The 27,277-nt window shown below is 42.3% G+C and overlaps 1 protein-coding gene across 1 annotated transcript in view; it reads right to left on the bottom strand.

The window, feature by feature from the left end:
* LOC124622416 (tyrosine-protein kinase Dnt-like) overlaps positions 1-19,108 on the bottom strand; it is a 232,390-nt gene extending 213,282 nt beyond the window's left edge. The window contains exon 1 of the mRNA XM_047148112.1: positions 18,892-19,108. Coding sequence (XP_047004068.1) covers positions 18,892-19,003 — 112 coding nt within the window. The 5' untranslated portion in view covers positions 19,004-19,108. The remainder of the gene's footprint in view (positions 1-18,891) is intronic.
* Between the last annotated feature and the right edge of the window lie 8,169 nt (positions 19,109-27,277).

Genomic DNA, 27,277 nt, shown 5'->3' on the forward strand with positions numbered 1-27,277 from the left:
TAAGACGGCTGCTCAGATTGTCTCCTAAACGGTTTATGTGGATGATGTGCTGGAAAGGGTCTATAACACTACCTTGAGGAACGACAGAAATCACTTATGTCTTATTCGATGTCCTTACGTCAGTTACTACGAACTGTGACCGGTCTGACTGGAAATCACATTGCTGAGACGATATTCCATAAGCACACAATTTCACTACAAGCCGCTTGTGTGGTACACTGTCGAAAGTTTTCTGGAAATCTAGAAATACGGGATTAGTTTGAAATTCCTTGTCAATACACTCAATACTTCGTGCGAGTAAAGAAAAAGTAGTGTTTCACAAGAACGATGTTTCCTAAATCCGTGTTGACTGTGTGTCGGTAGACGGTTTACTTCGAGGTGATTCACAATGTTCGAACACAACATACGTTCCAAAATCCTGCTACATGTCGACGTTAATGATATGGACCTATAATTTAGTGGATTACTGCTACTATCTTCTTGAATATTCGTGTGACCTGTACGACTTTCCAGTCATTGGGTACGGATCTTTCGTCTAGCGAACGGCTATATATGATTGTTAAATATGGAGTTGTTGTATCAGCATATTCTAAAAGAAACCTAACTGGTGTACAATTTGGCCGGAAGACATGCTTTTGTTAAGAGACTTAAGTTGCTTCACTACTCCGAGGATATCTACTTCTACGTTACTGATGTTCGCAACTGTTCTTGATTCGAATTCTGGAAAATTTATCTCGTCTTCTTTGGTGAACGAATCCCGCAAGGCTCTGTTTAGTAAGTATGCTTTGGCAGCACTGTCATCCATAGTATTTCCCTTGCTATCGGGCAGAGAAGGCATTGATTGTGTCTTGCCGCTAGCATACTTTACAGAGACCAGAAACTCTTTGGACAATCTGCCAGCTTTCGAGACAGTTTCGTTGTGGAAACTATTGTAAGCACCTCGCATTGAAATCCGTGCTAAATTTCGAGCATCTCTAAAACACCGACAATCTTCACATTTGCAGTGTCTTATCTCGCGCTTACATTAACCAGTGATCAATTAAATATGTTACCAAGACAAATCTATTACTAAAATTTCATTACTCTATGTATATATTACTCAAATTTCATGGGGTTGCGAGTTTTTCCTCAATAGCACGTAATGACGCGGTATCATACCCACAAAACGTCTCTGTCAGCTGGCTCTGGTCGCAGAGACCTACGCTATTATAAAAGCAAGTTGTATTTCATGTTGTTGTTGTTGTGGTATTCAGTCCTGAGACTGGTTTGATGCAGCTCTCCATGCTACTCTATCCTGTGCAAGCTTCTTCATCTCCCAGTAGCTACTGCCACCTACATCTTTCTGGATCTGCTTCGTGTATTCATCTCTTGGTCTCCCTCTACGATTTTTACTCTCCATGCTGCCCTCCAATACTAAATTGGTGACCCCCTTGATGCCTCAAAACATGTCCTACCAACCGTTCCCTTCTTCTAGTCAAGTTATGCCACAAATTCATTTCAAAAGCTTCTATTCCTTCTTTTCCAAACTATTTATCGTCCATGTTTCACTTCCATACATGGCTACACTCCATACAAACACTTTCAGAAACGACTTCCTGACACTTAAATCCATACTCGATGTTAACAAATTCCTCTTCTTCAGAAACGCTTTCCTTGCCATTACCAGTCTACATTTTATATCCTCTCTACTTCGGCCATCATCAGTTATTTTGCTCCCCAAATAGCAAAACTCCTATACTACTTTCAGTGTCTCATTTCCTAATCTAATTCCTTCAGCATCACCAGACTTAATTCGACTACATTCCATTATCCTCGTTTTGCTTTTGTTGATGTTCATCTTATATCCTCCTTTCAAGACACTGTCCATTCCATTCAACTGCTCTTCCAAGTCCTTTGCTGACTCTGACAGAATTACAATGTCATCGGCGAACCTCGAAGTTTTTATTTCTTCTCCATGGAGTTTAATACCTACTCCGAATTTTTCTTTTGTTTCCTTCACTGCTTGCTCAAGATACAGATTGAATAACATCGGGGAGAGGCTACAAACCTGTCTCACTCCCTACCCAACCACTGCTTCCCTTTCATGTCTCTCGGCTCTTATAACTGCCATCTGGTTCCTGTACAAATTGTAAATAGCATTTCGCCCCCTGTACTTTAAACGTACTACCTTCCAAATTTGAAAGAGAGTACTCCAGTTCAAATTGTCAAAAGCTTTCTCTAACAAGGGGAGGCCGCCAATTGTGAAATTCAGATTCGATTCACACTGCGCATAATAAAGGCTCATGGCCAGAGGTGTAATGTGGCAAAGCACCAAGATGCACTTCTCAGCCGTTGTCGAGAAAATCGACAGTTAAAAGAAACCGTTGCGGTGAAATACTCTCAACGATTCATACTTTTGTACGGCGTCGTGGCGCAGCGGTAAGCGCTCGGGTTCGTAATCCGAACGTCGCCGTATCGAATCTCCCGCCATGCAACTTTTTTTTTATAAGTTTTCTATAATTCAAATATATATATATATATATATATATATATATATATATATATATATATATAAATTATTAATGAATTGCTTATGCATGTTGGTGAAGGCGGATCGCTCTCAAATTGTACCGCCTCCATTTTTCCGTTTTTTTAACAGGGTGTACCAAAGCTCTCCCGTCCGCACTGATTTTCGACGATGTTATAAGTTGCGCTAGGGACCGCATCTACCTTCTTTCGAAGTTAGCAGGCAACTACGCTGTTATGCGGTGGCTCGTTCCGGCCCATTCAACATCTGTCCTTCAAGTGTAACGAGCGAGTAACGGAGTTTATATTTCATACCTGCCACAGCAAATTTGTGTTCGTGGGGTCTCTATTCTAATTCGAACGTTTGACTTACGCTATACGTATTCGTTTCAGAATATCGTTTCTACGTCTTCCGTTAACTATACGTGGTTAACATTATGAAGACAATTAATAACATTTGTGAAATACAACTTTGTTTGCGGCGCGTTTCGTCACAGGTTTATTTGGTAACCGTGATAGCGTTACGGAGATGTTTAATAAACTCAAGTGGCACACTCTGCAAGAGAGGCGCTCTGCATCGCGGTGTAGCTTGCTCGCCAGGTTTCGAGAGGGTGCGTTTCTGGATGAGGTATCGAATATATTGCTTCCCCCTACTTATACCTCCCGAGGAGATCACGAATGTAAAATTAGAGATATTAGAGCGCTCACGGAAGCTTTCAGACAGTCGTTCTTCCCGCGAACCATATGCGACTGGAACAGGAAAGGGAGGTAATGACAGTGGCACGTAAAGTGCCCTCCGCCACACACCGTTGGGTGGTTTGCGGAGTATAAATGTAGATGTACACATAATGATGTTCGAAGTCGCCAGTTTTTCCACGACAAACGACTTTCAACAACTTATTATATGCATTATTGTTGCAACTGATTGCCGGGAATTTTATATATATATATATATATATATATATATATATATATATATATATATATATATATCTGAATTACAAAAAACAAATACTAAAAAAAGAAAATGAAGTGTCGCATGGCGCGAGATTCGATCCAGCAACCTTCGGATTACGAACCCGAGCACTTACCGCTGCGCCACGACGCTGTAGAAAGTTTTTAATGGTAGAGAGTATTTCACCGCAACGGTTTCTTTCAACTGTCGATTTTCTCGACAACGGCTGAGAAGTGCATCTTGGTGCTTTGCCACATTACACCTCTGGCCATGAGCTTTCATTATGCGCAGTATGAATCGAATCTGAATTTCACAATTGGCGGCCTCCCCTTGTAAGTCTACAAATGCTAGAAATCTAAGTTTGCCTTTCCTTAATCTCTCTTCTAAGATAAGTCGTAGCGTCAGTATTGCCTCACGTGTTCCAATATCTCTACGGAATCCAAACTGGTCTTCCCCGAGGTCGGCTTCTACTAGTTTTTCCATTCGCCTGTAAAGAATTCGCGTTAGTATTTTGCAGCTGTGACTTATTAAACTGATACTTCGGTAATTTTCGCATCTGTCAACATCGGCTTTCTTTGGGATTGGAATTATTATATTCTTCTTGTAGTCTAAGGTTATTTCGCCTGTCTCATATATCTTGCTAACCAGATGGTAGAGTTTTGTCAGGACTGGCTCTCCCAAGGCTGTCAGTAGTTCTAATGGAATGTTGTTTACTCCCGGGGCCTTGTTTCGACTCAAGTCTTTCAGTGCTCTGTCAAACTCTTCACGTAGTATCATATCTCCCCTTTCATCTTCATCTACATCCTCTTCCATTTCCATAATATTCTCCTCAAGTATATCGCCCTTGTATAGACCCTCTATATACTCCTTCCACCTTTCTGCTTTCCCTTCTTTGCTTAGAACTGGGTTTCCATCTGAGCTCTTGATATTCATACAAGGGGTTCTCTTTTCTCCAAATGTCTCTTTAATTTTCCTGTAGGCAGTATCTATTTTACCTCTGGTGAGATAAGCCTCTACATCCTCACATTTGTCCTCTAGCCATGTCTGCTTAGCCATTTTGCACTTCCTGTCGATCTCATTTTTGAGACGTTTGTATTCCTTTTTGCCTGCTTCATTTATTGCATTTTTATATTTTCTCCTTTCGTCAAATAAGTTCAGTATTTCTTCTGTTACCCAAGGATTTCTAGTAGCCCTCGTCTTTTTACCTACTTTATCCTCTGCTGCCTTCCCTATTTCATCCCTCAAAGCTACCCATTCTTCTTCTACTGTATTTCTTTCCCCCATTCGTGTCAGTTGTTCTCTCATGCTCTCCCTGAAACTCTGTACAACTTCTACTTCAGTCAGGTTATCCACGTCCCATCTCGTTAAATTCCCACCTTTTTTCAGTTTATTCAGTTTTAATCTACAGTTCATAACCAATAGATTGTGGTCAGAGTCCACATCTGCCCCTGGAAATATCTTACAATTTAAAACCTGGTTCCTAAATCTCTGTCTTACCATTATATAATCTATGTGAAACCTGTCAGTATCTCCAGGCTTCTTCCATGTATACAACCTTCTTTTATGATTCTTGAACCAAGTGTTAGCTATGATTAAGTTGTGCTCTGTGTAAAATTCTATCAGGCGCCTTCCTCTTTCATTTCTTCCCCCAAATCCATATTCACCTACTACGTTTCCTTGTCTCCCTTTTCCTACTACCGACTTCCAGTCCCCCATGACTATTAAATTTTCGTCTCCCTTCACTATCTGAATAATTTCTTTTATTTCATCATACATTCCTTCAATTTCTTCGTCATCTGCAGAGCTAGTTGGCATATAAACTTGTACTACTGCAGTAGGCGTGGGCTTCGTGTATATCTTGGCCACAATAATGGGTTCACTACGCTGTTTGTAGTAGCTTACCCGCACTCCTATTTTGTTGTTCATTATTAAACCTACTCCTGCATTACCCCTATTTGATTTTGTATTTATAGCCCTGCATACGCCTAACCAAAAGTCTTATTCCTCCTGGCACCGCACTTCACTAATTCCAGTTATATCTAACTTTAACCTATCCATTTCCCTTTTTAAATTTTCTAACCTACCTGCCTGATTAAGGGATCTGACATTCCACGCTCCGATCCGTAGAACGCCAGTTTTCTTTCTCCTGATAACGACGCCCTCTTGAGTAGTCCCCGCCCAGACATCCGAATGGCGGACTATTTTACCTTCGGAATATTTTACCCAAGAGGACGCCATCATCATTTAACCATACAGTAAAGCTGCATGCCCTCGGGAAAAATTGCGGCTGTAGTTTCCCCTTGCTTTCAGCAGTTCGCAGTACCAGCACAGCAAGGCCGTTTTGGTTAGTGTTACAAGGCCAGATCAGTCAATCATACAGACTGTTGCCCCTGCAACTACTGAAAAGGCTGCTGCCCCTCTTCAGGAACCACACGTTTGTCTGGCCTCTCAACAGATACCCCACCGTTGTGGTTGCACCTACGGTACGGCTATCTGTATAGCTGAGGCATGCAAGCCTCCACACCAACGACAAGGTCCAGGGTTCATGGGGGGCGGGGGGGGGGAGAGGGGGGGTTGTACTTCAAAGCAGTGGTTATCATGAAATCATGCTCTGATGCTCTGGTTTACTGAGAGAAGCTTGTTATCCAACAAAAACACCGAGTGGGGCGGTTGTTCGCACGCTGGAATCCCATTCGGAAGGACGCCGGTTCAAATATGCGTCTGGCCATTCTAATTTAGATTTCTCATGATTTCCCTAATTCGCTCCAGGCAAATGCCGGGATAGTTCCTTTGAAAGGACATAGCAGACTTCCTTCTCCATCCTTACCTAATCCGACGCGACCGATGACCTCGCTGTTTGGTCCCCTCTCCAAATTACCAACCAACCAACGTACCAACCTCCAGAAACGTTATAACGTTTCAACTAAGAATAAGCTCTATATTCTTCCACCAGACGCACGTAAGCGGTATGGGATTGTAATTATGTGCATCCTATCTGTTACGCTTTTCTGAACAGAAGTGACCTGCTCTCTTTTCAAATCAGGCGGGACTAATGATTGAGCAAAGGATTTGTGATATATATGAGCTAGCGAAAGGGCAAATTCTTCCGTTTACAATGCTGGAAAAATATTATTACGCCTTGAAAGATGAACTCAATTTTGATCTGATAACGACATATATCACCAGTCAGATAGTAGGTGTGCTGATAATGGTTTCTACGTCGTCCGCCAACAGAACACCAACTGGCTCTACCCTTTAATAGGGAATGTTCACAGTCGGGAGTCTCAGTGTGGTGCAAACGTGTGAAGCAAGCAGCCAACCACGCCACGGAGATGCTCTCATGCTTCCTGCAACCAACCAAGCTAATTCAAAAGGGGCCTAATTGTTGCCGTCCGAGTGATGGGATTGTCCTTTCAGAAAATTGTCACCCGTGGTGCGTCAGTTGTGCAACGACGCTGGTATCAGTGGTCACGCGGAACATTCTTACAGATGTAGGTGACGTTCTGGAAGGCCACGTATCACAGACTCTCTCCAAGATCGTCGTACTATAAGGTCAGCAGTGACAGATCGTACAGATATCACAGCACAGATAACAGGTCTTCTGAACCTAGACGTGTCAACACGAGCTGTTGCTAACCAGTTATCAGTAGCGGGACTATGAATACGGGCACGTACACCTCTAGCTCGTCTTCCTCTCACGCCACAACATCGACTTAAACGGCTCGACTGATGCCGTCAGAGGATCATTTGGAAGTTGGAATGGCTCTCCGTGGTCTTCAGCAATTAAAGTAGATCCAGCCTGCACCCAAGTGTTGGTTCTTTACGCGTATGTCGTAGACCTTGTGAGCACTGTGTGTTACAGTACATTCGTCTGAGACACACTGGCCTCTCCCCAGACTTTATGGTCTGGCATGTGATAAGCTACAATTGTCATTTCTGGAGGTGACGCTGACCAGCGCTCGGTACATACAGTGTGATGTTAGACCAGCTCTTTTGTCCTTTAAATAAGAAGGAGATGGGTTGTTCCCACAGCAAAAGCTCTCCCACACGGTGCTCGCGAAACTCAACGTTCTCTGCAAGAGGTGCAGCCATTGCCCTGGCCAGTACGATCTCCGAACTTGTTTCCAATCGAGCACGTGTGGGATTTGATGCTACGGAAGCGAATCGTGCGACTCGTCACGCAGCAGCTGTTACAGAACTACGTGAACCGATTGACCAGGCATGGAATAACGTATACCACGACAATATCCGCCATCTGTATGATCGACTGGATGGCAGAGTAAGTGCCTGCGTTGTCCCCCGTGGAGGCTACACCATGTCCTAATATGGGTGTTTCAGCATGTTCCGATACCTGGTACCTCAGAAATGCTTTTATTATCTGTAAATGTAATCATTTCATGTACTCCACGTGCACTGATGGAACAATAAATCTTGAGTGAATTGGAAACCGCTAGAAGAGTGTATTATTTTTTTCTACCGGCAGTGTATTAAATGTTAAATCTAACTAGACATCCATCAAACCCTCAGTCTTTGTTCGTTATAAGCACATCATTCGTTGTTCGATACTGAAGTGCTAATTTCGATAACTCTCTTTTTGTGAGACTGTGCAGCGGTTAAATTTTGACACTTTTATGACTCATACTACTTCGTTCAGAAAAGAAAAATCAGAAAATACGCTAAATATTATGCAGCAAAGTTCTCGGTCCGTTATTCTACGACTGCGAGGTGTTTACGTGGCGATAAATATGAAACAGCGTTTTGCCGGAAATCTTCATTTTTCTTTGGTTGAAATGGCTCTCAGCACTATCGGACTTAACATCTGAGGTCATCAGTCCCCTATAACTTAGAACTACTTAAACCTAACTAACCTAAGGACATCACACACATCCATCCGTGATCGAGGCAGGATTCGAACCTGAGATCGTAGCGGTCGCGCGGTTCCAGACTGACGCGCCTAGAACCGCTCTGCCACTGCGGCCGGCCATTTTCTTTTCTTACGGCTTCACCACCTTCTTGTATAAAATGAGACAACGCTTAATGTAGCTGGTATCACATGAATTCGACGTTGTTTTTCGAAGCTATCGAACGTCTTCAGAAAGAATACCGATGAAAACCCATTTAAGCATCAATATGACGTAGGATAAAATGTTTTTGGTCATTTCCAGACTACCACTTATCGATAACAGGTATAAAATATTTAAACCATCGTCCTCCCGAATGCGAGTCCACTGTACTAACCACTACACCATCTCGCTCCGTCTTTGTTACATAGGACTTACTGTATTTTAGCTCGGTCTAATTTATTAAAAAGTGTTCAGTTCTCTGGTTGAAAGCTACAGATGAAAATTACGTAACCAGCAAGTATAAACAAAGCATCTATTTTTTTAAAACAGTAATAGCTGTACAGCGCTACAAAAAGCTGGTAAGGAAGCAAACTTTTATGTTAACGCATATGTATTTTACTGCTTCGCTTTCCATTACAAGAGTTCATCCAGCATTAATAGCAGTATAATAATTTCACTTCGTTCAACGTCTCCTCATCTAACGTACTTCAGAGCAGGACACATATGGTGCGTCTATTTGGTCTTGTGCGCGTCAAGTTACGCTTATACATTTGCTTATTTCAGTACCCATATTTTCCACGGTCTCCTTCCTTCAGGTAAACACCTTGGAATTTTCACATGATTTTATATCTTGGTCTAAAGATAATTATTTCATTACTCATGTAGTCGCTCCTAATTGTTGATTCTGTTACGAAATTCACATTATAAGGCATTTTATTTCGTCTAAGATGTCATTGTGTAGTTAAGACAACGATACAGCCACATGGTGCCTGAAGAGGTGTAAGGTCTTTACTAACCAAAGAGGGGAAGGCTGAAACGTTGAAAGACATATTGAAGGTCTGTTCAAGAAAGACGAAGCTGAAGACAGTGTTATGGAAAGGGAGGAGGAAGTAGATGACGATGATGAGACGATAGGTACCCCGCTGCGACACAAATTTTACAGACCTAAGTCAAAACAAGGTCCTTGGAACATACAACTTTCCTTGAGCAGTAACAAGACCCTTCCAAGAACCCACCATGACAAACTTACTTCACCTGGTCTTCAAGACACATGAGATAAGCGAAGTGGAATCGTATTTCGGTTTTCAAAGTATAAAGGTGTGAATATTGCCGATATAATAGTTTAAAATATTGTAGTGGCTAAATACTGATATAAATTGTTTACAGAAGAATAGGAAAACTGGTATAAGCTTACCTCGGGGAAGATCAGTTTTAGTTTCAGCGAAATTTAGGTAGATGGGAGGCAATACTAACCCTACGTCTTATAGTAAAAGTTTGCCGTATGTAGATTTAGAGAAAGTTTCTGACAATGTTACCTGGAGTACTATATTTGAAACTGTGATGTAGTGAGAATAAAACATTGGGCGGTTAATGTTATCTAGATCCTGTACAGAAAACAGACAGCAATTATAATTGTCGCTGCAGTCGTGGACTGTGCGGCTGGTCCGGGCGGAGGTTCGAGTCCTCCCTCGGGCATGGGTGTGTGTGTTTGCCCTTACGATAATTTAGGGTAAGTAGTGTGTAAGCTTAGGAACTGATGACCTTAGCAGTTAAGTCCCATAAGATTTCACACACATTTGCACATTTTTTTATAATTATCGAAGGACATCAAAAGATGCTGCATGCTATCCTCCATGTTATATGATCTGTATATTGAGAAAGCTTTGAGGGAAACAAAGGACTAATTTATAAAGGAATTCAGGCAGTGGAAATTAAAATTTTGATTTCTGCCGACGATATTCTGTCAGTGACGGCAAGGGAATGAATAATGTCTTGACAATAGACTAAGATAAATATTAACAAAAGTATCACGATGACAATGCAGTGTAGAGCAATGAAATCACATGATTCTCAAGAATTACATTAAAGAATGAGACAATAATGAAGTAGATGAGTTTTGCTACCTGATCAGCAAAATAAGGGACCATGGATGAAGTAGAGAGTGCTTCAGATGCAGAATGGCAGTAGCGTGAAAAAGAGAAATTAGCTAATACTGAAACTGAAGTGCTACGAATTCTTTCCTGAAAGTATTTGCATGGAGTATAGCCGTATACGGAAATCAAATGAGGACTATGAAACCCAAAGAGAGCAGGGGCTTCGGAAATAGTGTGCTCCAGGAGATCGGATAACTAATGAAGAGCATTGAATTGAGTTATTTCAGTTCACAAGCTGCCTAACAGAAGGGATCGGTTGGCACGACATACCCTTAGGCGTCAAAAAATCTTCAATTCGGAAATAGAGGGAAATGTGGGGATATGCCTCTAGTTTGATTTAGAGTAGGGCGATGCTATTAAATTAGTATCATAGGAAGAGTTTCAAGACGATAAAAGTCATCTGCAAAAGAGGCAACTTAGAATATCATCGTTCGACAATATTTTGACTACTACCCGGCAGGCCACAACCTTTACCAATATTAATACAGAAATCAGAGAAGATTAAAAGTAGGCAGGACAGCAAAATGGTCGTTCTTCTCCAATGGTAGCTGCTACAAGCAATACACGGGGCCTAACGGAGAGCATACGTTCGGATAAGATTATCAGTATGAAGAGTCGTTCCGTGATGATGTTACAAACTTTCAGGGAAGATGGGATAATTTATCAGTTTTAAGTTAGAGACTCTCCTCAGGAATCGACCGAGTCGGAAGTTATAAGCGCAAATCTACTGACGTTCCGCCTTAGCCTACCTCTGCGCTCAAACTAAGGACTCCCACTTCCGAACCCTGCCCTCGACATCCAGAAAATCCGTTGAATATTCTTTAATATTCTCAGACAATTTATAATTTCCCCTGTTGAAGGGCTAATAATGATGCTGATAACTTGATGTCATAGAGACCGAAAATTCTAAGACGGCTGTACAGTAATAAGGATTTCATTTATCTCCACAAGTTTCACAAAGTGTTGCTTTTACAACAGTTGTTCAAAATGGCGCCTCCAAGCGTCAGAGCGGGCATGGCATCGTCGCATAATATTACGTACAACCCATTCAGCTAATATTCCTGGTGTTGTTTGGACAGTGTCGCAGGCAGAGCGTATTCTTCAGCCTCTAAAGACGTCTCGTACACAAGACTTTTCCCATGGCTCCATCCTTTTTCTTCTTTTTTTAAAAAAAAGTAACGGTACTGCCGAATTTATGCTTTGGGAAATCGCACATTACGCCCATTCGCCATAAGTCATGGTAAAGCACAACGACGCAGGTCTGATTTAGGCCGCTAAATATGCAGTGTATTTGTCTCCGTATAGCTCCTGACGCTCGTAGAGCGACCGTAACCGTAGATTGCCTCCTATGGCTGGGTGCTGGCGAAGCGACGACCATTCGGCAAACACTGTTCATGCATGAGGAAACAATGTCTCTATGATATTGAGGCTCCTGCATAGACACTTGTGCAATCTCCGGTATGCCATGAACCACGCGTCTTGCACGTTCGGAGCCAGGTTCCGACTCGTGCAACGCGGGTTTATCTCGCCGCAGCACTTAGGTGTCATACGGGGCACATCTTCTGTTGAAACAACCACTCCTGTGACGTTTGGCAGCTCACTTCACATCTGTGTCTGCTTCCGATGTCAACGTTGGTAGAGTTAACGAAACCCGACATCCTGTCACAACGGTGACCATCGTGAATAATACGTTTCGAAAGACTTTTGTCGCAGACGCAGTCACTAAGTAGTCTTACTCTGTTGACGGTTTCGACTCTACGATTATCTACTAACCATAAACTGACGTATCATCGTGTTTAATATTATGCCACTGTTAAACAGTGTTAAGATATGAGCGCAAAAACGGCAATAGTTTTGAATATGCTGCTGCAGTTATTTATGGTGTGATGATGTCTGTTGAACTGTCTAAATTAATAAGAACGAAAAAATTAGTCGCTGATTTCGTACGTAAACAACATATTATGCAACGCTAATAGTTCTTGCAAAGAAAACCTGCATTAGCCCCAACATTAATCATAAACTCACGTAACAGACTGGCAGCACCTTATAAAAATGATTCAGGACGATTTACGTTGTAGTAAAAATTAACAATTGCATGAGCACTATTGACATTCACAACTAGATGTCAGTCTTGTTACGATGGATAAGTTCGTAGCGAACTGTAACTGTAAGATTTTGCTATTGATATGAACTTTAAACTAACGGAAATACGAGTTATAGTCTCAGACAAAAAATTCAAGACATGTGAAAATGTTGTATTCTTATCGCAGCCATGAAATATCAAATGATTCAAACAGTACAACTATACGGGACCGTTCACTACGAGAGTAATTGTCGATATAGATTACTAATTTTTTTTGTTGGTCCGCTTCTATCAGGAACACTTCGAGCAAAGGAAAATTTTTCTCCAGAAAGATACTCATGGACGAGACGGAACTGAAACTGAAGATAGCGAAGTAAAATCAGAAATACTGAACATCATTATCAAAGGTTCATTTAGAAGGGAAAGCTCAGTTCAACACTCGCGCCACTGAAAAGTTGAAGGAAACACATGTTAGTGACAGTGACATTGAAAATCAGATGCAGCCGTTAAAACCGAACAAATCTCCAAGGCCTGACAGAATATCTCTTAGACGGTACACCGAATTTGCAACTGAGTTGGCCCCTATTTTATCCATAATACACCATAAATCTCTCTAACAAAGAGCCGTATCCTGTGACTGGAGAAAAAGGCACATGTCAAATCCGTCTATAAGAAGTTTAACACAAGTGATTCAGAAAAACACTGGCTAATATCTTTGATATCCATTTCTTGGAGTGTTTTGAGCATATTTGAGTTCAAATGTAATGAACACGAACGGAAAACCTCCAACATGCCAAACGTGTTGGATTACGAAACCATCGGTCATGCAAGACCGAACTAGTGTTTTTCTCCGATGAATTCCTGATAGCACATGGATTAAGATGTTGAAAAAAGCTTAACAGGAAAACGCTTCACAACAGATTCTAAATCCCCATAGAAAAGCCTACATATAAAATTTTGAGAACGAAGTGATGGGTCTAGTAATATACCAGCACCCTCTACATATCGTTCCTGTAGGGATCGCGAAGACAAGATCAGATTGGCAGAAGAGCACGCTGAAGTGTTTAAGAGTCTTGCAATCCACACATGAGTGGAACGAGCGGGAGTCCTAATACCGGTACACTGTTCTGCCATGCTCTCCACAGGCGTCTGAATATGGATGTATATATGTAGGTGTATTGGTTTGGTGCGTAAGTTCGTATTTTTCTTCATAATTTTAATAAGCAAAACAAATAATATACAAAAAAGAATTTTAGTCATCAGTAATATAGTCCCCTTCACTATTTACAACAGTCTGCCTACGCTGTGGTAACTTTCCGATTCCGCGACCACTGACATCACGTAGTTTTCAGGCGAAGAACTCGTCGAGCCATGTTCGAAACGGAAAGGAATTTCCTTGAAGGTTGTTCGATAGAGAGCTGAAAACGTGAAAATCTGAGGGCGCGAGATAAGGAGAATAAGGTAAGTGCCGAGTGACTTCCAAAACCAACTACTCCATGGTGTCTTTTGTCGGTCTAGCAGAATGCTGGGGGCGTTATCGTAGAATAGTATCATTTCACGCAATCTTTCTCGTTGTTGTTCTTGGACTCCGCCTGCAAGACGTCTAAGTTGTTGACAGTAAATGTCAGAAGTGATGACTACGTCTTTCGGAAGCATTTCGTAGCAGAGCACACCGCCTCTGTTTCACCAGATGCATAACATTATCTTTAGTGGATGCGCGTAGATCTTTGTGCGGAGAGTTGCTGCTTTGTTTTGGCTCAGCCTTCCCTTTCATACCATTATGTTAGCATCAAGACATAGTTTATCGTAACCAGTACTGACACAAGACACGAATGGTCGTAAAGACGCCATTTCTCGTCACCAGTAATGATACAGAGTAGGAATGGTCGGTGTCGTTCACGAGCTAATTGAAGACGAGTAAGAAAAAATGCACATATGGCCACCGGCTCATTTTTGTGATTTCGCCTTTGAGCATGTGGTGCACATCACCCGATTTGTGAAGCTTTCCCAATGCATGCAAATGTCACACGGTGATAGAATGTTCAGTTCTAGAGTGCACTGGCGGTGACCATTGTGGATTAACGAATCTAAGCGATCTTCATTAAACACTGAACGTCTTCCCAAACGTGGAGAGTCACTACCGTCAAAACGGTCGTCCAGTGGCATTATCCCCATACACGGTGCAAATGTTTCTGACTGCCTCCGGTGCTGTCATCCCTGTAATGAACACAGACCGAAGGATGCGTCGGAAATGTTACGATTTCTCCATTTGGCATTCCACTTTCCGGCGTCAACAGCTACACTCACTATCTCCAAATGACCATATGTAAACTCAATTAGCAACAGTAAATTACAAACAAAAATAACATTCCTTAAATAAACTCATACCAACGGGAATACCAACAGGCAAAACAGAAACACCAAGAACTTAAGCAACAACCTAATAAATGTTGCAGATCGGCGCGACGCTGATCCTGAACATCTTCATATAGTAGTCAGTTTTCTGTAAGTGCAATTCACTCTCGCAACAGTATTTTGGAAATATTGAAGCCGATTTCTCTCTCCAAGAGCTATCATGTGCAGTAATTTTATTCATTTCTTCTGATATACATGCTAAATGCATTTCAGTATCCATCCAGATTCCGTGTAAGTATTATTCCAAACAGCTTTGCAATAATTTCCTTCCATGGTACCAAAAGTTTAACACGACAGGGTGTAGAAATAAGGTAGGTAATTCTCGAATTGAGACTATTAAATGAAATCTCTGACGGTACCACCACGAAGATGTAGGAAACTAAGGATTTTGTGTGTGTATAACTACTATGTTTCATATCTTCCACACGTTCCGTTCCGGAACGACCGTTGCCACTGCATGTCTGTTCTCTTGAAGTTTCAGACACCAGCTGTTGTGAATGCAATAGTTACAGGAACTGGGGCATTCAGATACAACCCGCCTTCATAGTTGAGACGGTTAATACAATGATGTGTTGAGCATGTTAGTGGCCAATTCGAACTCCACCTGTAGAAACAATTTCCACAAAACGACAATAGCCTAATCCCCATCCCCCCACTCGATCCTTACCACACCAAATTCAGTACAGCGTAAAAGTCGAAACAGTAGAAGTGATAGCACGAATGGAGCTTGATAGGGAATGAGAAAATGATACAGGGTGCAACGAGGGTTAAGAGAGTTACATATGAGAGATATGTTAAAGCGAGTGTTTCGTTCGATACTGGCGTGGCACTTTGCAAACCCGCAGTACCATATCATACCAGGCCGACACAACATCCAGTACGTCGGATAATTCAGCGCCGGCGAGGAAGAGCTGCGCATCAGAGGGCGATGCAAATAAAACGACCGTAATGCAACACCGGGAATAATCACTAGACCCGTCCTAGAACTTCTGACACTCAAAAAATATGATGAATAGGGAGTACAGGCTATGATAATGTGCTCTGGCGTCGTTCAACATCATGAAACATATTGAACACTGTATATTATGATCGTTTTCTCCACATGCTCTATGGTGATTATAATGCTTGTTACTCTTAAATTTTATCTGTATAATACTTATTTCTTCTTTCCTAAATATTCATTTCGGTTGTTCTCAGTCAATTGACATTACCCATAACCGTATAAACACGACCTCTTATGATAAAGGATTTCAGAAAGTAAGCTCGTCCCACGCTAAGACCATAACGCAGCACGAGTGCAGACGAAATTCTGCTGCGGCCCGGATAACAACTGCATCAGAGTGTGCTGTCGAAAAAGCGATGAAACTGGAGAAGTATTCCGAACTGAAGTACGCGGGACTCTACGATTCTTGTGATCAAAACGTGTTCATTGCACACAAATCCATTATAAAATTCTGGTGTATATGGACCAAATGTCGCGTCCAGCTGTAGTCAAATGGTATCAATATAATCTGACAAAGGCCTGAAATTCGTTGGTAATGATGACCAGGAATCAAGATCATCGTTATCGACGACAGACGACAGTTTCCAGGCAATCGAGGCAATGATTCATGATTGTCTCCCTTGGATAGCTATATTTAGATTTTTCACAACTTCCTTAAATTACCCCAGAGGAATGTCCCGACGGTTTCTTTGACAACAGAACTGCCGAATAATTCCCCTATATTACAAAATTAATTATTCGTGCCCCGTGACTTTCTGGTAGACGAGATGTTTAGCTAAATCCTTTCTTCCAGTCCTAAGGCAAATACGTCCAAAAAACGCCTTAAGATATTTACGTTTTTGATTAACTGCTCATGGTCGGGATACGTGATTAGGCACAAATTTTCAGATGACGTCGTGGTCAACTTTGACTGTTAAATATAATCAAATATAAAATATAATACTACAGTTCCGTCCGTGTAAGCATTACGAAGTGGAATAACGAATATGCCTATCGTTTTAATGTGATATACGTAAAATACGGACATGATGACGACCGCGTGGTCCATTTGTCTTTACCATCTAAAATACCTTATTATTGAGAAACAACAGATGTGTAAAACAAATGTTATCCATTAACCCGGGGGACACTGAGCAGTATTCTTGTCTTTACTGTAGTGTTATACGTTGCAAAGTAATAACAGCCACACGTGTTTTTTAAATAGCACTCTATATTTTTTATTTGGTAATCCACTATCTCTCCTCAAGATCTGTCCAAACACGCATCACGGTGTACTTTTCATATAGATATGACGTTGTAGAAACCGCAAAACGAAAATGATTTTGCATCTAGCACACAGTGCAGGTACCGAGAGTAATGTAAGTCAAGCACTTAAGTAGTGCTGACAGTAAACAAAAATACAAAAAAATTGTTCAAATGGCTCTAAGCACTATGGGACTTAACATCTGGGGCCATCAGTCCTCTAGTCGTAGAACTACTTAGACCTAACTAACCTAAGGACATCACACACATCGATGCCTGAGGCGGGATTCGAACCTGCAACCGTAGCAGCAGCGCGGTTATGGACTAATGCGCCTAGAGCCGCTCGGCCACAGTGGCCGGCTACAAAAATACACACCAGTCACTCTATCAGTCGTTTTCGTTAGAAGATTTATGTGAGTACAATGACACCATCAAAGAGGAAGTAGAAATATCTCTCATCTATGGAAAATGTAGGTGGGGAGAACATTAATTCCAATAATGTGGTTCTGTTTGCTGTCAACTCCGATAAGCGAACGAGTTACGGTATGGCAGGTACTTACAACGTAATCTAGAATAGGAGAGTTTTGTGTTACCTTCATAATACGTCATGTTTACGTGATTGGTACGCTGTGATATGTTTCTGAACAGAGGAGAGGAACATGACTGCTAAATAAAATATGAGGTAGGTTCGGAAAGCAAGGCCTAATTTGGCGCGAATTGGAAACGACTGTGAAAATCCGATGGAACTTCGCACAGATGTGTTGGGCCGTGTCTTTAGTGTGCCTGTCGATCGCTTCACGCCGCTGTTTTCAGGTCATGAGTGCAAAGGATCATGCAGAAATTCCTTAAACAAGTATGTGGATCTGGTGAGAGATTTCACCTGAAGCTATGAAGCCCACATACCATAAATGTCATTCGTTTCTTTCTGCAAGCAAATTTTGAGCCGCAATCTCCAGGGGCAATGAAAACGCTCCTGCAGCTTTTTCGATGGCAAGTGTTTGATCAACCACAATACAGCTCCCTCCGTTGTTCATCGCTGCTCACAGGAACTGCTGGCTACGAAGATAACATTTTGGCACAAACAACGAAAGGCAGACAAGCGTAAAGAATTGGCAGAAAGCACAGGCGGCTGCTTTCTGTGACGAGAGTACTAGAAAGTTTGTTCAGCGCCACGACTAATTTTTAAGTCGGAGTGGGGTCTACTTAGAGAGGTAGCTTGAAGGTGTGGCTAACTGTTTTTGATTGTCACTGTGGCCCTCAATTCGCGGCCGGTCGGACCCTACTTTCCGAAAAGCTCTTGTATGTAGGGTAATATTTTAAAAAGTCGTGCTGTTATTCGTATCTCCGTGACGAACAAAAACACAAGAAAGCTAATCATGCTAATTAGAGACCCTCTGGAAACTTAAGCAAATTTTGCTTCACACATTTTTTTTTTTTATTTTATCTCTGGACAAAAAGTTATCACGGGTGGCCAAGATAAATAGGATACACCAAGATATATGACAGATATTTTTAGTTTTGACATGAGCTGAGGCACACTTTTCATAATATTCCACTTAATACTGGCCATACTGGCAAAATAATGTGAATAAATAATTATATAGTGAAAGGTTACCATGATATACCGTAAAAAATGTAGGTACACAAAATGTAGCATTATGCTGTTGTGATATGGCAGTAAATGTACTCACCCAGCAACTTCATCACTTCCTCCTGGTTGATGAAGATATTGAGATGGGCCTTGGCGACCGAAGCCGTCACCAGCAACGTCAGGGCTCGAAGCACCAGCATCGGGAACGTCATCTCACTCGGCGAACGGCTCCACGGTGCGAACTATAAGCCAACAGTCTGTTCTCCGGAAGGTCACCGACATAATTTTGCAGTTCTTTCCCCCTAGTCACTAACCGATTCTACCGTAGGTGCAAGCAGAACTTCACAAAATATCTGCTGTCGTCCTACATGACCAGAAGACTCGCAATCTCCGAACGAGTAACACTGAAGTTAAAATGTCACTTGAAGCTGTCCCTTTGCAAGGAGGTGGGGAGTACGAGAAGAGGCGTAGCTCTCTACGTTCCTTTCCTCAGCTGCACCAGTTGCTAAAGTAGTTCACAAACTGCCCTCCCAGCGGGATTCCACCGGGAGGTTAAAGGAGGGCACCCAGCCTGGTCTCTGGCAGCACGAAGGGCCAGCGAGGGCGGCGGGGGGCGGGGGCAGCCAGGAGGGATGCTCGCTCCGCGGACGTGTGCTGAATTTTATACGGCGGCCGGGGCGCACGCAACAACTTTACCAAAGCGGCGGCTAAAGTTGTGACTTACTGCTGCAGGACACCGTAAAAAGAGGCGGTGCCGCCAGGGCTTGGCAGACTTATTGAGGTCGCTTCCAGCATCCGTGCACGGCCGTCGTCCATGCTGGCGTGGAGTGATATTCCCGGAGTTTGATTATAATGTCTGGGTAAGGTACCTACACACTTCTGGTAACAAGTGATGTCTCCGACTTACGGATTAAACTTTCGTCAGGGCTGCGTATCAACGTATATTGTAGTGCCTGTGGACACTTATGGTTACTGCTGCGGGAAGTGACAATCTTAATATGTAGAAAGAATTTCTAGTTAAATTCACATATGAGGAAAATCTGTACTTCTCTCACATCACCATTTAGCACAAGAACGAATTTACACAGCCAATCTGGTGTTGGACGAAAGATGCAGTTGCGATTAAATTAATGTTAAGAGGAGTACTAACACAGAAAGAGGTTTCTATTCGTCAGACTAAGAAAGTTTATTACTATTGTCGCTGAAAATTCTCGTCACAGAAGAACGTATTACTCCAACGTCGGAGTAAATATTGGAAATAAGTTTTTACTGTGTCATTGTGGTATGAATTGTGGTATGAATTTCAATGCAAATAGACTATCACAAAGACGGAACAGAAGAGAAAATTCTCAAGAGAGAGGCGTGCTGTACAACGTAGTAACAGCCGTTATGAGTTTTGATGTTACTACCACTTGTCATTGCTAGAGACAATTTAAGGAGGATACGACGTGTCTTAATCGATATTGAGCAAGTTAAAAGAGTGTGGAAGCAAGTTGCTCCAAATGGCTTCAAAGACAACACAAACTACGTTTGTTAAAAACGTCACATTTGGTAAGAACCTTTGGTAAGATTTTCGCTTGTGTACTCCAACTCGCAAGAATAGAAATTAATGGCAGAAGTGTATGCCTAAGTCAAGTAAGCACACCGTGCAACCGTGCAGTAGCACGGACGAAGGCACGCCCATCTCGCGGTCGCACGGCCCGGTCACCACCACAGCGCGCAAAGTAGGTCGCTCCTCATCGCTGTTGACAATCACTGCGCTCTGTTCGGCTAGTGTTATATCTGTCCATCGCCTAGCCAAACACGCAACGTCTCTATTACGTGTCACAGAGAATTCCTACTGACGCAGTTATTGTTCGGAACGAGCAGCGGATCAGTCCTGTAGCAGAGCTGTACGACAGCGCGTGTACCGCGAGGCCATGTCCGCGGGTGTGGGTTCGGCAGGCGTCGCGGAGTAGCGTCGGCGTCGCCGTCAGAGTCTCGTGGGCGCGGTGAGGCGAGGCTGGGCGCCGTGTAGGAGCTGCGGAGCGCCGGGACGAGTGGCGCAGCTGGAGCGCCCCGGACCACTGCGGGGTGGCTGCTGCCCGGCCGGCCGGCGTCGCGCACACCCCCCGCCTCGGCCGCGCATGCGCACCGCCGCCGCGCGACGCGACGCCAGCCGACCCAGACGCCACTTGCAGGGCTGTGCGCCGCGCCAGTACTCGTCCGTCTGTGCAAGCGCGTGGAGTGCCGCCGAGGACGGTACTCCTCTTCGCTCTCCGGGCGACTTCCACTTGTTTACTGTTCTCCTTCACTCACGAGACACACACATACACACTCTAGAAGGGACATTCATACGTTTCATATGTTTACATCATCATTTAAGACTGATTTTGCCTTTCAGCGTTCAGTCTGGAGCATAGTCCCCCTTATAAAATTCCTCCATGATCCCCTATTCAGTGCTAACATTGGTGCCTCTTCTGATGTTACGCCTACTACTTCAAAATCATCCTTAACCGAATCCAGGTACCTTCTCCTTGGTCTGCCCTGACTCCTCCTACCCTCTACTGCTGAACCCATGAGTCTCTTGGGTAACCTTTCTTCTCCCATGCGTGTAACATGACCCCACCATCTAAGCCTGTTCGCCCTGACTGCTACATCTATAGAGTTCATTCCCAGTTTTTCTGTGATTTCCTCATTGTGGACAACCTTCTGCCATTGTTCCCATCTACTAGTACCTGCAATCATCCTAGCTACTTTCATATCCGTAACCTCAACCTTATTGATAAGGTTACCTGAATCCACCCAGCTTTCGCTCCCATACAACAAAGTTGGTCGAAAGATTGAACGGTGCACAGATAACTTAGTCTTCGTACTGACTTCCTTCTTGCAGAAGAGAGTAGATCGTTGCTGAGCACTCACTGCATTAGCTTTGCTACACCTCGCTTCCAGTTCTTTCACTATGTTGCCATCCTGTGAGAATATGCATCCTAAGTACTTGAAACCGTCCACCTAACTCTATTCCTCCTATTTGGCACTCAATCCGTTTATATCTCTTTCCCACTGACGTTACTTTCGTTTTGGAGATGCTAATCTTCATACAATAGTCCTTATATTTCTGATCTAGCTCTGAAATATTACTTTCCAAACTTTCAATCGAATCTGCCATCACAACTAAGTCATCCGCATATGCGAGACTGCTTACTTTGTGTTCACATATCTTAATCTCACCCAGTCAGTCTATTGTTTTCAACATATGATCCATAAATAATATGAACAACAGTGGAGACAGGTTGCAGCCTTGGCTTAGCCCTGAAACTACTCTGAACCATGAACTCAATTTACCGTCAACTCTAACTGCTGCCTGACTATCCATGTAAAGACCTTTATTTGCTTGCAAAAAGTTTGCCTCCTGTTCCTTAATCTCGTAGAACAGACAATAACTTCCTCCTAGGAACCCGGTCATATGCCTTTTCTACATCTATAAAGCATAGATACAATTCCCTGTTCCACTCATAACACTTCTCCATTATTTGCCGTAAGCTAAAGATCTGGTCCTGACAATCTCTAAGAGGCCTAAACCCACACTGATTTTCATCCAATTGGTCCTCAGGTAATACTCGCACTTTCCTTTCAACAATACCAGAGAAGATTTTACCCACAACGCTGATTAAAGAGATACCTCCGTAGTTGTTACAATCTTTTCTGTTTCCGTGTTTAAAGATTGGTGTGATTAGTGCTTTTGTCCAGTCTGATGGAACCTGTCCCGACTCCCACGCCATTTCAATTAGCCTGTGTAGCCATTTAAGACATGACATTCCACTGTATTTGATGAGTTCCGACTTAATTTCATCCACCCCAGCTGCTTTATTGCACTGCAATCTATTGACGATTTTCTCCACTTCCTCGAATGTGATCTTATTTACATCATCATTCCTATCCCATTGTACATCGAAATCTGAAACATTACTGATAGTATTTTCACCTACATTGAGCAACTCATCAAAATATTCCCTCCATCTGCCCAAGGAATCCACAGGATTCACCAGCAGTTTTCCTGAACTGTCCAAAGTACTTGTCATTTCCTTGATACCTCCCTTTCGAAGACTGCTAATTACACTCCAGAATGGTTTTCCAGCAGCTTGGCCCAAAGTCTCCAACCTATTTCCAAAGCCTTCCCAAGATTTCTTCTTGGATGCTGCAATTATCTGTTTGGCTTTGTTTCTTTCTTCAACTTTCTTTGTCTACCTGAGTTCTAGTATGTAGCCATTTTTGATACGCCTTCTTTTTCCTTTTACAGACTGCCTTGACTGTATGATTCCACCAAGATGTTTGCTTCATCCTACCTTTACACACTACTGTTCCAAGACATTCTTTAGCCACTTCTAGTACTGTGTCCCTGTACCTTGTCCAATCCTTTTCTAATGACTGTAATTGACTACATTCAACTAACTGGCACCTTTCTGAGATCACTGTTATGTACAGGGTTATTACAAATGATTGAAGCGATTTCACAGCTCTACAATAACTTTATTATTTGAGATATTTTCACAATTCTTTGCACACACATACTAAAACTCAAAAAGTTTTTTTAGGCATTCACAAATGTTCGATATGTGCCCCTTTAGTGATTCGGCAGACATCAAGCCGATAATCAAGTTCCTCCCACACTCGGCGCAGCATGTCCCCATCAATGAGTTCGAAAGCATCGTTGATGCGAGCCCGCAGTTCTGGCACGTTTCTTGGTAGAGGAGGTTTAAACACTGAATCTTTCACATATCCCGACAGAAAGAAGTCGCCTTGGGTTAAGTCGGGAGAGCGTGGAGGCCATGACATGAATTGCTGATCATGATCTCCACCACGACCGATCCATCGGTTTTCCAATCTCCTGTTTGAGAAATGCCGAACATCATGATGGAAGTGCGGTTGAGCACCATTCTGTTGAAAGACGAAGTCGGCGCTGTCGGTCTCCAGTTGTGGCATGAGCCAATTTTCCAGCATGTCCAGATACACGTGTCCTGTAACGTTTTCTTCGCAGAAGAAAAAGGGGCCGTAAACTTTAATCCGTGAGATTGCACAAAACATGTTAGCTTTTGGTGAATTGCGAATTTGCTGCACGAATGCGTGAGGATTCTCTACCGCCCAGATTCGCACATTGTGTCTGTTCACTTCACCATTAAGAAAAAATGTTGCTTCATCACTGAAAACAAGTTTCACACTGAACGCATCCTCTTCCATGAGCTGTTCCAACCGCGCCGAAAATTCAAAGCGTTAGACTTTGTCATCGGGTGTCAGGACTTGTAGCAATTGTAAACGGTAAGGCTTCTGCTTTAGCCTTTTCCGTAAGATTTTCCAAACCGTCGGCTGTGGTACGTTTAGCTCCCTGCTTGCTTTATTCGTCGACTTCCGCGGGCTACGCGTGAAACTTGCCCGCACGCGTTCAACCGTTTCTTCGCTCACTGCAGGCCGACCCGTGGATTTCCCCTTACAGAGGCATCCAGAAGCTTTACACTGCGCATACCATCGCCGAATGGAGTTAGCAGTTGGTGGATCTTTGTTGAACTTCGTCCTGAAGTGTCGTTGCACTGTTATGACTGACTGATGTGAGTGCATTTCAAGCACGACATACGCTTTCTCGGCTCCTGTCGCCATTTTGTCTCACTGTGCTCTCGAGCGCTCTGGCGGCAGAAACCTGAAGTGCGGCTTCAGCCGAACAAAACTTTATACGTTTTTCTACATATCTGTAGTGTGTCGTGACCATATGTCAATGAATGGAGCTACAGTAAATTTATGAAATCGCTTCAATTATTTGTAATAGCCCTGTACTTGTGCCTGATTTCCTTATCTTGAAGTTTCTCCACTCTTATTCTCCTGCATATGGACCTGACCTGCACTTTCGGCCTCACAATACCAATTTCACTGCAGATTAAATAATGATCAGTGTCATAAAAGAATCCCCTGAATACACGTGTGTCCCTCACAGCCTTCCTGAATTCCTGATATGTTATTATATAGTCAATGACAGATCTGGTTCCCCTGCCTTCCCAAGTATACCGGTGAACGTTCTTAAGTTTAAAAAAGGAGTTTGTGATTACTAAGCCCATACTGGCACAGAAATCCAAGAGTTGTTTCCCGTTCCTGTTGGCCTCCATATCGTCTTTTATATGTTTACAGTTGTAAATAAATTATACTCTGGTTGCGAAGATGGCTTTTTAATTTATTTAATGCATTATTGATATCGGTATCTACACACGATGTTTAGTTATCCGAATATTGCATTAGAATATATACACCAGTAAACGCTGACTCTTTAAAGATTCAGACTCACGTGCAGAAAACAGCTGATGACTCTACAAATGAATTAAGGGCGGTAGGACGTCAAACAGGCCGACCTGGAGCAGGAGAGGCATCTCAGGACATTTTAATTTCCAGTGTCTTTACTTTTACAAATAAATTCATAAAACTTTGTCAGCACCACCAGGAAGGCTTCAGGATCCACACCCATTGCAGTGGAAGTTCGAAAATATCACGAAATAAAATTTTTTACGTGCGAAATTTCATCATTTTTTCACTTACTAATGGCTGCATTTGTTGCTATAGGTAGGCCTACACTTTTCTTCATAAGTTAGAGATATTCTTCGATGAATTTTGCACGCCATACAAACCATACTTACAGGTGTCAAGAATTTATTTAATTTATGAAAAAACGAATGAGCTGTTATATTTTAAACTTCATGTTTAGAAAAAAACACAAATTTTCTAGTTAATTACCTCAATTTTTACCACAGTTTTTAATAGATTTGTAAAACTCTAGAGTTTCATACACCTTTGAGTATGGTTTGTATGCTGTGCAAAATTCATCGAAGAATATCTCTTACTTATGAAGAAAAGTGTACCTACAACAACAAATGCTGCCATTAGTAAGTGAAAAAAATGATGAAATTTCACATGTAAAAAAAATTTATTTTGTTATGTTTTGGAACTTCCACTACTGTGAGTGTAAATTCTGAATCCTTCTTGGTCATACTGACAAAGTTTTATGAATGTATTTGTAAAAGTATAGACAGTGGAAATTAAAACGTACTGTGATGTCTCTCCTGCTCCAAGTCGGCCGGTTTGACGTTCTACCCCCCTTAACTGCTGCATGTCTGAAAGTAAGCAAATAAGAGAAAAAAATTGCAAAATCTTAAAAAACTTATGCTGCAAATTTGTTTCAAATCGCTAAGTGCTCTCACCATGAAACACTGGAAAAATACAATCTGGGTAGTTCGGGCTCCTTTTTTCACGCATCTCCTATCCCCTGAATCATGTGTTGTAATATGCTATAATTTTGTACGTGGATTCAATGGTACATGTAGATACCGTCTGTAAAGTCTGTTGCGAATAGAGTTAGTAGTAAGATCGCAATAAATTAAAAAGTCATGCCTGATGATGTTTGAAGGATATTTTATTGTATGAAGATCCTTTATTGAATGATTATATGATAGCGAAACAAACACTGGTAGCAGTTACTTCTGTAAAATATCTGGGAGTATGCGTAAGGAACGATTTGAAGTGGAATGATTATATAAAATTAATTGTTGGTAATACGAGAGCCAGGTTGAGATTCATTGGGAGAGTCCTTAGAAAATGTAGTCCATCAACAAATGAGGTGGCTTACAAAACACTCGTTCGACCTATACTTGAGTACTGTTCATCAGTGTGGAATCCGTACCAGGTCGGATTGACAGAGGAGATAGAGAAGATTCAAAGAAGAGCGGCGCGTTTCGTCGCAGGGTTGTTTGGTAAGAGTGATAGCGTTACGGAAATGTTTAGCAAACTGTAGTGGCAGACTGTGCAAGAGAGGCGCTCTGCATCGCTGTGTAGCTTGCTGTCCAAGTTTCGAGACGGTGCGTTTCTGGATGAGGTATCGAATATATTGCTTCCCCCTACTTATACCTGCCGAGGAGATCACGAATGTAAAATTAGAGAGATTCTAGCGCACACGGAGGCTTTCCGGCAGTCGTTGTTCCCACGATTCATACGCTAGTGGAACAGGAAAGGGAGGTAATGAGAGTGGCAAGTAAAGTGCCCTCGGCCACATACCGTTGAGTGGCTTGCGGAGTATAAATGAAGATGTAGATGTAGAAGGTGCGACACTTTAAGCCGAATCTTGTTTTTCACACATGTCAGTGATTATTATCTCGTATTTTCTGAACTATCGGTCGTACAATGATATAATTCTGGAGGTACATTCTCTGGTGTGTATGGATAATGTCTGAAAAATGCATTTCGAATAGAGTTGGTACAGTAAAGAAATAACAAATTAAAGTGTCACGTCTGATACTTAAGAACAACGAAAATTTTACAGTTTTAAACATTTTCTCAGCAACCGTAAACAATTTTCAGATATGTCTGAACAAGGAAAACGCAGTACGAGATAAATTTTCTTCCTTTCATAGTTTAGTAGAGTGACATCAGTAAAATAGTTTCGCGAATGTTTGAAGATACGTGTAAAGTTCGTTCGA

This window comes from Schistocerca americana, chromosome 1 (genome assembly GCF_021461395.2).
Source record: "Schistocerca americana isolate TAMUIC-IGC-003095 chromosome 1, iqSchAmer2.1, whole genome shotgun sequence".
NCBI classification, from domain to species: Eukaryota; Metazoa; Arthropoda; class Insecta; order Orthoptera; family Acrididae; genus Schistocerca; species Schistocerca americana.